Source organism: Bactrocera tryoni, chromosome 3 (assembly GCF_016617805.1).
Source record: "Bactrocera tryoni isolate S06 chromosome 3, CSIRO_BtryS06_freeze2, whole genome shotgun sequence".
In the NCBI taxonomy this organism is placed as follows: Eukaryota; Metazoa; Arthropoda; class Insecta; order Diptera; family Tephritidae; genus Bactrocera; species Bactrocera tryoni.
The window spans coordinates 45,293,422-45,306,035 of NC_052501.1; the positions used below are offsets into that span (position 1 = coordinate 45,293,422).

Consider the following 12,614-nt stretch of genomic DNA (forward strand, 5'->3'; position numbering starts at 1 on the left):
ATTTCTGTTGTCTGTCTATCCACGAGTGGATGTCCGGTATAAGTCTATGGCTCCTGCACTGATAGCTGATATAATCGCTTGAGTCCCTGGATGTCGATAGGCGGCGTACTGGAATTCATTGCTTTTGCTATTAAAAATCGATGGCTGGGACGCACGCAGCCCCTATTAGTTGTCATTCTCAATAGAGCCATATAAATATTGTTTGCTTTACCGGAATTATATGCCAGGTGATCCTTAAATTTTACTTTGGAATCCATTATTACTCTCAGATACTTCAGCTGCGGCTGAGAAGTAATCTCGAACTCCCGTATAATAATGGATGTTTTCTTAAATTTTTAGGCGAAGAAAAAATAAAACGCATATAATTTAATGTAATGACTAAGAATTATAAACATGAGGGTTCGCTATTATGTTTTAAAAACGATTTTGGGCAAGAGATCTTTGCGGCTTCCAGCCAAAGCATTTTGCACAGGTTCACGATCAGGAAAATTGGATTCATTAAATTGTTTGCTTTGTCAGCTGTATTCCATGTAGCAAGGTCTTCTTGGTACCACAGCTGGTCCAACTTTAGCGTTGAACTGCTTAATCGAAAAAACCGAAACAACGATATCAGCATCTTCCAATTCGGGCACGAAGAAGCCGTTAATAATTTCTGTGTAGCGTATTCCACTACAACATTATGATTGGCTTCATTTTTGAATAAAAACCAGTACCAGGACCAGTAATTCCCATTCCTCAAATAGCATACCAAAAAATGACTTTTTGACGTTGTAGCGTCGTCTCAACAATAGCTTCTAGATTTATTATAATCAGCCTACATGCAAGAATTATGTTTACTAACGCACGTGTCACAGACAGTTTTAACAAGTGAGAGGCATTCGTTAGTGAACAAGCAAACGGAGCAGGCGCAAGCAGGCGTATAAGAATTATTTAATTTTTTTTCAATATAAGTATTTTGGTATTCGTTCAATAATAATTTTAAAATAAAATTTGTATTCGTTTGATAATAACTTGAAATAAACAATTTGGACATTCTTGACACACGCATTAAACTAGAAGTTTATCGCAGAACAAAATTTTCTTGTGAAAATCGAGATCGGTGGCGATCTCATTTTGGACCCGTTTATAGAACATGTGACGCTCTTGATTATCGTTCTGCTACAATTCTTGCACGAGTTGGATTTTGTAAGCCCGAAAACCGATATCCTTCCGTAATATAATCCATAAATTGGAAGGTCACAGTTCCCACTAACGCGGGCCCCAGCTCCATTAGGATATTATTATTGTTGTTTTAACGGCAGAAAACATTTCTGAAGTGATTTCAAAAAATAGTGCCGAGTGTCAATCCTTGGGTGGATAATAATGCGGGTCCGTTCTAGTTACTTAGACCCACCTGTCGCGGGAACAGACCAATAGGGTCACAGAGTCTCTGATAAGTAAATTCAATAGATTCGCACAAACTACTCATAATACTCAATATTATTCCTTGTTGACAGTTTGGCCGATCGAAAGGAATTCGAACTGCACAACACCTTGATAATCGAAGAAAACTTTCACCTTGGTTTTGACTTGCTTTGACGTGATTTTGGCTCACCTTTGCCACGATATTCGGCCGATACCGGGTCATAAATCCAAGACTCATCGCTAGTAATAATATGTTTCATGATATCCTGGTAGTCGGAAAGCATTGTTTCACACACGTTAACGCGACGTTGTTTTTCGAATCGTCGATTCTCAAGCACCAATTCCTTTATTTTATTGTCGTGTTGATCATCAGTTCATATTCATGGTCATCCTGACAAACAATTATCGCCAAATGTCTTTTACAACATTCCGAATGTTTCACCAATTTAACTTCTTTCGACGAACGCCAATCGCCGAGTGCACATTATGTATTTCAGAAAGACAAGCCTAGACTAAAATCTAATGATTATTTTGATGTGACATTTGGCACAGATGTCACCGACGGTCCAACATAGAAAAAAATTATTTCGACGAACGAATTTTCGCGCGAAATTTAAATTTAAAAGTTTTACTATTTTCTGCCCACAATATCTGTTGTATAATATCCCGACATTTAAGTAAATAATTCACTAATTACGAGTCTGATTTATTTCTGCGTTCGTTTCTGTTACCAGAAGAAGACCATGATATATAGATTACGCATTCCAGTGCCATGAATACCGCGATAAAGTCAATGCGATGGAATTTTTGCGTACAAAATTGAGCTCAAGGGCAATGAATCAAGTTGAATAAAAAAGTGCTGATATGCGGTTATTAAAAAGAATGTTAATAAAAAATAATGTAATTTTGGTTGTATTTTATATTTTTAATGAATCACACAATGCATTTTTTTTTTTCGAAAATTAATTCGGTCCAGTACAATATATAATAAAATGCTACAAATCACTTCGAATAATAGTTTAAACTTTTTTTCAACCATAAAAATATTTCACAAAATATTCATGGTGTTTTTATTACATATCGACTGCGCCTCTGCAGGAACCATTTACGCGAGCCCACAATTGACCGTTAACAAACCAGGTTGTATCCACGGCATACTCACCAATAGGGAAAGGCAATTTCACCAAATCGCTGCTGAGACGAAATTTGTCCAATATCAAATCGTGCTGAAAAAATTAGTTGATTCGAGAACAAAGTTTTAATTAATAATTACTTTTAATTAATAAATAAAGTTAAAAAAAATTTAAAATATTAATTAGTGAAAAATAAAAAAAATTGTAATTAAGAAAAATTAAGTAAAGAAAATATTTGAAATAAAAAAAAAATTAAATAAAAAAATCCAATTTTAAATCATTATTTTCGAAAATGCATTTAAAATGTTATATATTATACTTTGAATGATAGTAATATCAGTTTTAAAAGAGTTTTGTTGACTATATATATTTTTTATATATTTTTTCTAATGTTTTTTTTATCACTTACATCATACGGACAGGTGTGATTAAGATTACTGTACTCTTTCATTATCTTGTAGAAGAATTCGGCCACAGGATTCGCTCGCGGATTTTTCATAAATTTACAACCGTCAAAGTGGACTTTGTACAGGAAAGGTTTCCAACCATTGGCACGCTTTAGCAGGCGAATAGAGACCTTAAAAAATATAATTAATATTAAAGTAAAATATTTTATGTATATTTTAAAATATGTATGTACAAGTATATTATAATTTATAATTTTTAATAATTTTTTTTATAATTCAAGACAAAAGAAATTAAATTCAAGAAATCGGATTTTTTATATTTCTAAAAAGAGTTAACAGTTCAAAATGTTTCTGTCTGCTACTCACATTTGCTTCCCGGCCAACCTCTTTCAGATGCGCATGCACTTTCATGTAACTGTCCTCACCACGCACCGCTTTCAAGAAGCATGATTTGAAGACTATCTTTGACTTGTCGTAAGAGTGACACTTTACATTGGAAAATTTGCAAAACGAGTCGCAAAGCTATAAGTCAAATAGATGAGCACATTATTACATAGAGTTTAATATAAATAATTCTTCAATATATTTAGGGCATAATGCCAGTTACAAACCCACCGCATGATCTATCAATAACACCAAGGAAACTATAAAACAAAAATAAAACTTGGCTGCGGATAAAATAGCTAAAACTTTCATTTTCTATTAAAAACAATTTTTATTAATTTCCAGTGAGAAAAAATTATAATTATTTATTTTTTCCACTAGTTGCTTGCGACTTTTTCGATTGCAAATTTACAAATGACTTTTCGCTTGCTGTTCCCAAAGTCTAATTATCTGAAAATTTTCACGCACTTAATGTTTTTTTAATTACTTTATAGTGAATTTAAACGATTTTCATAAATATTTTTGTCTGTCCAGGTATATTGTTTTTCCATCAGACCTAAATTTGTTATATTCTAATTTAATAATTGCTTTTGGTTGACACGCTGTCGTTAGCCAGATCAATTAGCACTGTCTTCTGATTAACGCAAGTGCAGAAATGAAATACACTTCAAAATTTATAAGTACAGTGAATCCTTTGTAAAATGAATTATAATTTTAAAATTTTAAGAAAAAACTGCAAACGAGCTGAATGCGCCTTTTGAAAGCTTCTATCAAAAATGTCGAAATATATACAGTGAAAATCCACATAACCGGACACCCGCAGTTTTTGTGTCCGGATATGGGAGGTTTCCTCATATAGGGGCGTGGCAAAAACGTGTGTTTAAATTTTACTCTTAGAAAAGCTGCTACTCAGAACTATATTTCTACTAAAGTAATAAATGCGAGACAATATCAGGCAGGAATGAATGAATGGCAATTATCGCATTAATTTCCGCTGAGCCGAAGCAGACGGTGTCAACGCAAGTCAGTTTATTTGCTGTGATCAATTTGCGTATTATTTTTAAACGAAACCCGTCCATAGATCAATAAGAATTTAAAAAGAATGGGAACTACAAATTATGGCCAATTTTCTTTAAATATTTTATAAATTCTTGTCCGTTTATCAGAGATAGTTTGAACGAAAAATTACTTAAATAATGTCCACGTCCGGTCATTGGAACCTTTTCAGGTGCGATTATAGGAATTGGTTTTGTATGAAAATATTAAAAAGACGTTGCCTTGTTCGTGAAATTTATCTGGCTATTGGAGGTATCCGGTTATGGAAAGTGCCCGGTTATGGGAGGTTTTCAATTATAAGAACTTTTCGTAATGGTATTTGGAATTTCTCCGTTCGTCTAAATTATATAATTGGGTAAAAATTAGAAATCATGGATCGAAAAAAAAAATTGTTCAATCCTCTAACAATTTTTTTTGCGAATATTTGGATCACAGTGGTACCAAGTTTTAAAAATATATGTACAATCGATGTGCTTATTTACAACCATTGTTGGATAATACTCCAGAGGATTATCGGTGGTATTTTCTTAAGGGGTTAGGGGTAGTCAGAATTTTCAAAAAATTAAATTTTGTTTGCATTTTCGTTAAGTGTAATATCTTAAAAATATTCTCTGAAAATTTCACGTTGATCCGATAATTAGTTTTTGAGTTATTCGACAAATAACAAAGAGAGCTCGGGCACTTCAAAGCGCTCTGGTGAAACTTTAAACGCCTTTTTCTCGAAACTATGTTTTTTGAACTGTTGACAACTGTAACTGGAAAACCGCTCAGTAGATTTTAATGAAATTTATACAGCTTTTAGAAAATAAACTCGGGCTTGATCGAAGGATTTTTTTTTCAAAAATTTCGATTTTTAAAAACCAATTAACTGCGGATTTTTTCCCAAAAATTTAGACAAAAATTTCCGCCACCTAAAAAACACTCTAATGAAAAAGTAACAACAGCCTCGGATGAGAGACCCCCCTTTTGATGACGACCATGGCAGACGAAATAAGGACTACGAATTGAGGGCATGCACCTGGAATGTCCGGTCCTTTAATTGGGAAGGTGCCGCTGCCCAGCTGTTTGATGTCCTCGTAAAAATAAAGGCTGACATCACCGCCGTCCAAGAAATGCGATGGACGGGACAAGGACAGAGACGAGTAGGTCCTTGTGGCATTTACTACAGTGGCCATATAAAGGAACGCGAGTTTGGTGTTGGATTCGTGGTGGGAGAGAGACTCCGTCGCCGAGTACTATCATTCACTGCGGTGAATGAAGGTCTAGCCACAATCCGCATCAAAGAGAGGTTCTTCAACATATCGCTGATTTGCGTCCACGCCCCGACGGAAGAGAAGGACGATGTGACCAAAGATGCCTTTTATGAGTGCTTGGAGCGCACTTATGAGGGCTGTCCCCGCCACGATGTCAAAATCGTGCTTGGCGACTTTAACGCCAGGGTGGGCAAAGAAGGTATCTTTAGCACTACGGTCGGTAAATTCAGCCTCCACGACGAAACATCCCCAAATGGGTTGAGGCTGATCAACTTCGCCGGGGCCCGAAATATGGTTATCTGTAGTACTAGATTCCAGCATAAGAAGATTCATCAAGCTACCTGGCTGTCTCCGGATCGAAAAACTACCAACCAGATCGATCATGTTGTGATAGACGGAAGACACGTCTCCAGTGTTTTAGATGTGCGTGCGCTCCAAGGTCCTAACATCGACTAGGACACTATCTTGTTGCAGCTAAGGTTCGCACCTGCCTCTGTGCAGCAAAAAACGCACGCCAACAAACACAAGGAAGGTTCGACGTCGAGAAGCTGCATTCACAACAGACAGCCGAACTCGTCAACAACTCGGTATAAGGGAACTGTGGGACGGTATTTCAAACTCCTTACGTACAGCTGCAACCGAAACCATTGGTTTTCGGAAAGTGCAAAAGAACAGTTGGTACGACGAGGAGTGCCGTGTCGCAGCGGAGAGAAAACAGACTGCCTACCTCGCAACGTTACGATCGACCTCAACACGTGCGGGTTGGGATAGATACCGATAGATTATGGAGGGAACACTTCTCCAGCCTGCTGAATGGCAATAAACGCACAATACCAGGAGAAGGCGAACCCGATTCCCCAATCGATGACGATGGAGCAGACGTTCCATAGCCCGACCATGAAGAATTTCGAATAGCAATTGCCCGCCTGAAGAACAACAAAGCGGCAGAGGCCGACGGATTACCGGCCGAGCTATTCAAACACGGAGGCGAAGAACTGATAAAGAGCATGCATCAGCTTCTTTGTAAAATATGGTCGGACGAAAGCATGCCCAACGATTGGAATTTAAGTGTGCTATGCCCAATCCATAAAAACGGAGACCCCACAATCTGCGCCAACTACCGTGGGATTAGCCTCCTCAACATCGCATATAAGGTTCTATCGAGCGTATTGTGTGAAAGATTAAAGCCCACCGTCAACAAACTGATTGGACCTTATCAGTGTGGCTTTAGACCTGGAAAATCAACAACGGACCAGATATTCACCATGCGCCAAATCTTGGAAAAGACCCGTGAAAGGAGAATCGACACACACTACCTCTTCGTCGATTTCAAAGCTGCTTTCGACAGCACGAAAAGGAGCTGCCTTTATGCCGCGATGTCTGAATTTGGTATCCCCGCAAAACTAATACGGCTGTGTAAACTGACGTTGAGCAACACCGTGAAAAGCTCCGTCAGGATCGGGAAGGACCTCTCCGAGCCGTTTGCGATACCAAACGAGGATTTCAGACAAGGCGACTCCCTATCGTGCGACTTCTTCAACCTGCTTCTGGAGAAAATAGTTCGAGCTGCAGAACTAAATAGAGAAGGTACCATCTTCTATATAGAGTGTACAGCTGCTGGCGTATGCCGATGATATTGATATCATCGGCCTCAACACTCGCGCCGTTAGTTCTGCTTTCTCCAGGCTGGACAAGGAAGCACAGAAAATGGGTCTGGCAGTGAACGAGGGCAAAACGAAATATCTCCTGTCATCAAACAAATAGTCGTCGCACTCGCGACTTGGCTCTCACGTCACTGTTGACAGTCATAACTTTGAAGTTGTAGATAGTTTCGTATATTTGGGAACCAGCATAAACACCACCAACAATGTCAGTCTGGAAATCCAACGCAGGATAACTCTTGCCAACAGGTGCTACTTCGGACTGAGTGGGCAATTGAAAAACTCTATAAATCGCTCATAATTCCGGTCCTTCTATATGGTGGAGAGGCTTGGACGATGACAACAACTGATGAGTCTACGTTGCCAGCTTTCGAGAGAAAAGTTCTGCAAAAGATTTATGGTCCTTTGCGCATTACCCACGACGAATATCGTATTCGATGGAACGATGAGCTGTACGAGATATACGACATTGACTTGAACTATGAATATAAAGACTATGAATTAAAAGACAGCGGCTACGCTGGCTAGGTCATGTTGTCCGGATGGACGAAAACACTCCAGCTCTGAAAGTATTCGACGCAGTACCCGCGGCGGGAAGCAGAAGAAGAGGAATACCTCCACTCCGTTGGAAGACCCAAGTGGAGAAGGACCTGGCTTCGCTTAGAATATCCAATTGGCGCCACGTAGCGAAAAGAAGAAACGACTGGCGCGCGGTTGTTAACTCGGTTATAATTGCGTACGCAATGTCTCCGCCAATTAAGAAGAAGAAGAGGGTCGACACAAACAACTATAACTTTGGAAATTAAATTTTTTTTTTTGAAATTTTCGTGACTTCAAGTCAACGCATTCTATAATAATAATACGATTTAATAGCAAAAAAAATACTGAAAATTCTCATTTTTTCGTGCCTCTGACTACCCCTAACTCCTTAAGTTAATAATTCTACGAGTGAATCCACTCAGTTTCTCCACTGATCATTTTGTTATTTTGTATTATGGATTTTTTGAAGTCCAGTTCGTTTAATATTATTATTTCAATTTCCGTCCATTGAAGATATGTAATTCAACCCCTAAATTTCATCAAATATTAGATTAGACTATTCTGCGAGTCTTGATCGATATATACTACTATGAATGTGAAATTCAATGAATCCCAAAATTAACGAAAGATTGTAATTAAATAAAAAACACAGTTTTTAGTCTTTGCTGTAGAGAGTTTCTTGAAATTGCAATTCTTATCCACGACAACGAATTGAGGTTCCTCGCCGCCAACCTTTCATTATGTTTGATTAACTGTTTAATAATGAAGATACGTTGTTCTATCGTGTAACGCTAAATTTTTAGTAAGCCAAAACTGTCAGCTGTCTATTTGTTGTTTTTCGGGTTGTCAATACTTTACTATAAAAATGGAGACAAATTTAAATCTTACGTTTATAGTTGGACACCGAAGCTATACTATTGGACCTACGACCTTACAAAAGCTGTTGTGCAGCTTTCAGTAGTCAAGCCCACTTTATGCTTTTTGTGATGTAGTGTGGACTAAAGGATTTTTAATTTTTCCAACGGATGTGGAAAAAATAACTAAAAACCATTTTTTCTTCATTTACAAAGTTGTAATTGTTTTAAGGCGTTGCATGGGTTTCCTCGAGTAAAAAACAACCTTTTTTCAAAAATGTTTTTTTTCATATAAAAAAATAAAAATTTTATGAGAAATTTTTATTGTTAGAAACATACACTATTAGCAAAGTAATTCGGAATTTTTGAAAAAAAAATACTTCAAACTCCACAAATAAATACGTATTTTAGTTACAACCTTATCTTAGAACTTGGACAAAAGAAAAAAACTGAAAATTGGATTTTTGGCAGATATTTTTACAAAATAAATGAAAATTTCTGTAAAAATTTCCCGACATTTTTTTTTCAAAAAATTGTAATCGCAAAAAAAAACTTTCGTTCAAGAATTTCATCTCAAAGACCCGTGTAAAATTTCACGAGGATCGGTTGTTTTCCTGCGAAACTTTTTTTTGTGTTCTTGGAGGCAAAATATTGGAAAAGCTTTTTTTATTTCGACTTAATATGAAAAATTTTGTAGGTATGAATTTTCTTCAAAATTTTGACTTTAAAAAAAATCATCTTAAAACATTTGTTTATATGAAGAAACTTTTTCGCACGAAAAAAAATTTAATGTAAATGTCTTTACACAAAATGAAAATTGTACTGATTTTATAGAATCTATATCAACTGCTTCCCCCTCTAGATTGATTTAAAAGTTCATTAAGCATACAAGTACCTTTATTAATATTGTTTCGTTCTAAGTATGTTTTAATTAAGTTCGAAGAAAGGAGGAAAAGTCACATCCTACTGTTAATGCCAATATGTATATTTTTGGATTGAGAAACAGTTGAAATTGCATACTCAGTTATCATTTATGCGGCTAAAAAAATACAAAACTCATTAAAACTTTAATCAGAAAATTAATAATGGGTAGACATAAAGAAACTCTGTATTCTAATAAGAATATTCATAACTGTCGAAGCCAGGTTTTGTGAAAGATGTCATTTAATCAAGCTTTTGCAAACATTTTTATGTTTGTATATATGAGCTCACATATACATATGTATATCTACATTATATCCTTTAATAATTGCAACCTCTCATAAATATTTGTTATTCCCTCTAAAAACTTCATCTACATATAAGCATATTTTTTAATCAGAGCACAATCCCCCGATTTCGCTGAATTCTCACACTTCTTTCAACAATTACAATTACACAAAAGTAAGTTTTCCTCTCCATTCTTTGTTTATTAAAATGTTGCTAAAACGGCTGATGTCACAATCATCGCATCCTTTAACCCCTACGCATTGCGTTGAACACGTTCATCATCTTTTTCATTGTAAAAAAAATATATATATAACAACAAAAAATACAAAACGCTAACAACACCATTGCCATAAACATTTACACACAACATCATCATCAACACTAGACAACCAAACGGCAACCAACCAATTCCCAATACCAATCACGCCACCGGTAAGGCAACAGATAGTCAGCCCAGTCACCAGCAGCAGCGAAAACATTACCATCAGCGTTGTCGTCAGTAACATCAGCATAACCATCAAACTTAAAAATCAACCCCAATTGCTGCTGATGGAGAGAAAAAACAAGAAGGAAGAAAAAATTTACATTTTTTCTACGCACGCATGCGATTACTGTTGAGACTGTTGTTGCGGTATGCCGTTTATGTTGTTGTTGTTGTTTAGTAATCATAGCGTTCTGTTTAATTAAAAATTTTATACGGCGCACAATTCAGCTATCGTAACGGCACTTTTGAATACACACTTACCCAAGTATATGTTTTTATGTTTTATATGTGTGTACGTGCATATGTGTGAATGTCTATGTATCTATGTATGTTTATAGTAAATACATAAGTACATATGCAAGCGTTTCTCTTTCAAATATATCCCCATTAATTATTGACGTACTTTGCTGTACTTTCAAGTTCTCATTTTAAAGCCTTGTTTAAGGATTAAAATAAGATTTCGAGCTTTCCAAGGGATATGGCTTTATACTTGAGCATCTTCTAACAAATTTCTAGAAAGCTATTTACTCAAAAATGCGACTTCTGTTGCTAAAAGTTGGTGGAAATGTCAATAAAGTTGCTCATGATATATGTAGATCACATCACACATACATACATATACAGAGATATCTCTTGCATTAAATCCAACTATAAAGCTTTCTTCAGGGGCAACACGCACTTATCCAACCGCAGCACTTGAAGTCATGCTGGAGCTCACACCGCTGCTAACGACAGCAGTGGGTTTCGGCAAAGGGGAAGTAATATCGTCTCAACAAATAAAGGCCATAGGGGAAGACACATCTCCGGCTCTTCATTCAAGGGCAGCGTTTTGAAAAGGGTTAACTTTAGAAAGAAGTCCAGAGTTACTCTCGGCAGTGAGGCGGAGTGGAACGATTCTGCGCTCGACATACTACTGAGGGGCCGCACTATCCAGTGATACACTGGCGGCTCGAAAACACCGGAAGGCATTGGAGCAGGCATTGCGAGATCGCATACCAAACTATCCACATCAATGGAACGTTTTCTGAGCACCTTTCAAGAGAAGTCTTTGCTATAAGTCAGAGTGCAGTGTCAACCGCAACTATCGCAAGCAGCACGAGCTTCTTGTTGCTATCACGTTTCTTATTATGACAAAAGAACAAGGTTCCAGCACAGTCAGCGGCGAATCGAAGACGACTATTATCAATTTTCTTCTTTATTTGATCAGAATATCAAATCAGCATATTGGACTGTTATTTTATTAGAGAACTTAAGGGGTTTGGTGGGTTTTAAAGGTACAAAAAACGATATTTTTACGAATTTAATGTAAACAATCATATATTTCAAAAATATAATTTGGCATATCAAAGGTACATACTTGAACAATGCCACCTGAATGTTGAAAATTCAGCCGTTGAGACCTCATCTCCCTGATTGTCTCACAAAAAAGAGATCTCGCCGTGGACAGCATAACTTATTATTGGCTTAAAAAAATAGTTGTGATGAAAAAAAATCCTTCGTTCAATATCTGGAACATTTTTTTTTTTAATATATGTATGTGTACGCAACTCGAACTAAATGGGTCCATAACTTTTCGAAAAGTCATGTCCATCGATTTCAAAAATGAAGTATTGAGAAAAACGCATTTAAAGTTTTAACGCTACACCGACGTGGTCTGATGAGTGGAACTTCCGAAAGGTCTATCTTTTACAATTTTACTCGGTTCGATTTAAATTTTCGGAGAATATTATAAACACATTGTACTATTCAATAAAAAAAAATAAATTTTTTGAAATTTTCAAATCCACCTAACCCCTTAATACTACATCTAAACAGTGTTGGGATACAGTCAAAATCAATAATTTTTGCAAGAAGATACAGTGAAAACCGTAACTGGTTTCTGGTGCACTATATCATTCTCATGACTTAGATCTATAATCAAAGGATTTTAAAATCTTGAAGTACAAATCTAAGTACTCATGAGCGGGCTATGAAATCAATGAGATGGTCCAACACATCATATTATCAAATAGAGTACTGGATCATAACATTTGTATTTAAGATTGTTTCAGTGCAATCTCGTATCAGACTCTTAATTTTTACAGTTTCTTCAGCTATCATCCTCTTATCATACCCAAATTAAGCATCGATTACATATGTAAATCCACCAAATGGATTTGCTACCGTACATGAAGCACACATATTTAATTTGTATTTATATGTACATATATAGTTACTGCAGAAATTGAT

The 12,614-nt window shown here is 36.3% G+C and overlaps 1 protein-coding gene across 1 annotated transcript; it reads right to left on the reverse strand.

Annotated features, from left to right (window-relative positions):
* Window positions 1-2,477: 2,477 nt before the first annotated feature.
* Window positions 2,478-10,570, reverse strand: LOC120770621. Its single transcript, XM_040098222.1, has 5 exons — window positions 10,514-10,570; window positions 10,307-10,447; window positions 3,311-3,466; window positions 2,947-3,114; window positions 2,478-2,630 (listed from the first exon to the last, which is right to left on the reverse strand). The coding sequence occupies exons 1-5, from the start codon at window positions 10,568-10,570 to the stop codon at window positions 2,478-2,480; spliced, it is 675 nt and encodes a 224-aa protein (XP_039954156.1).
* Between the last annotated feature and the right edge of the window lie 2,044 nt (window positions 10,571-12,614).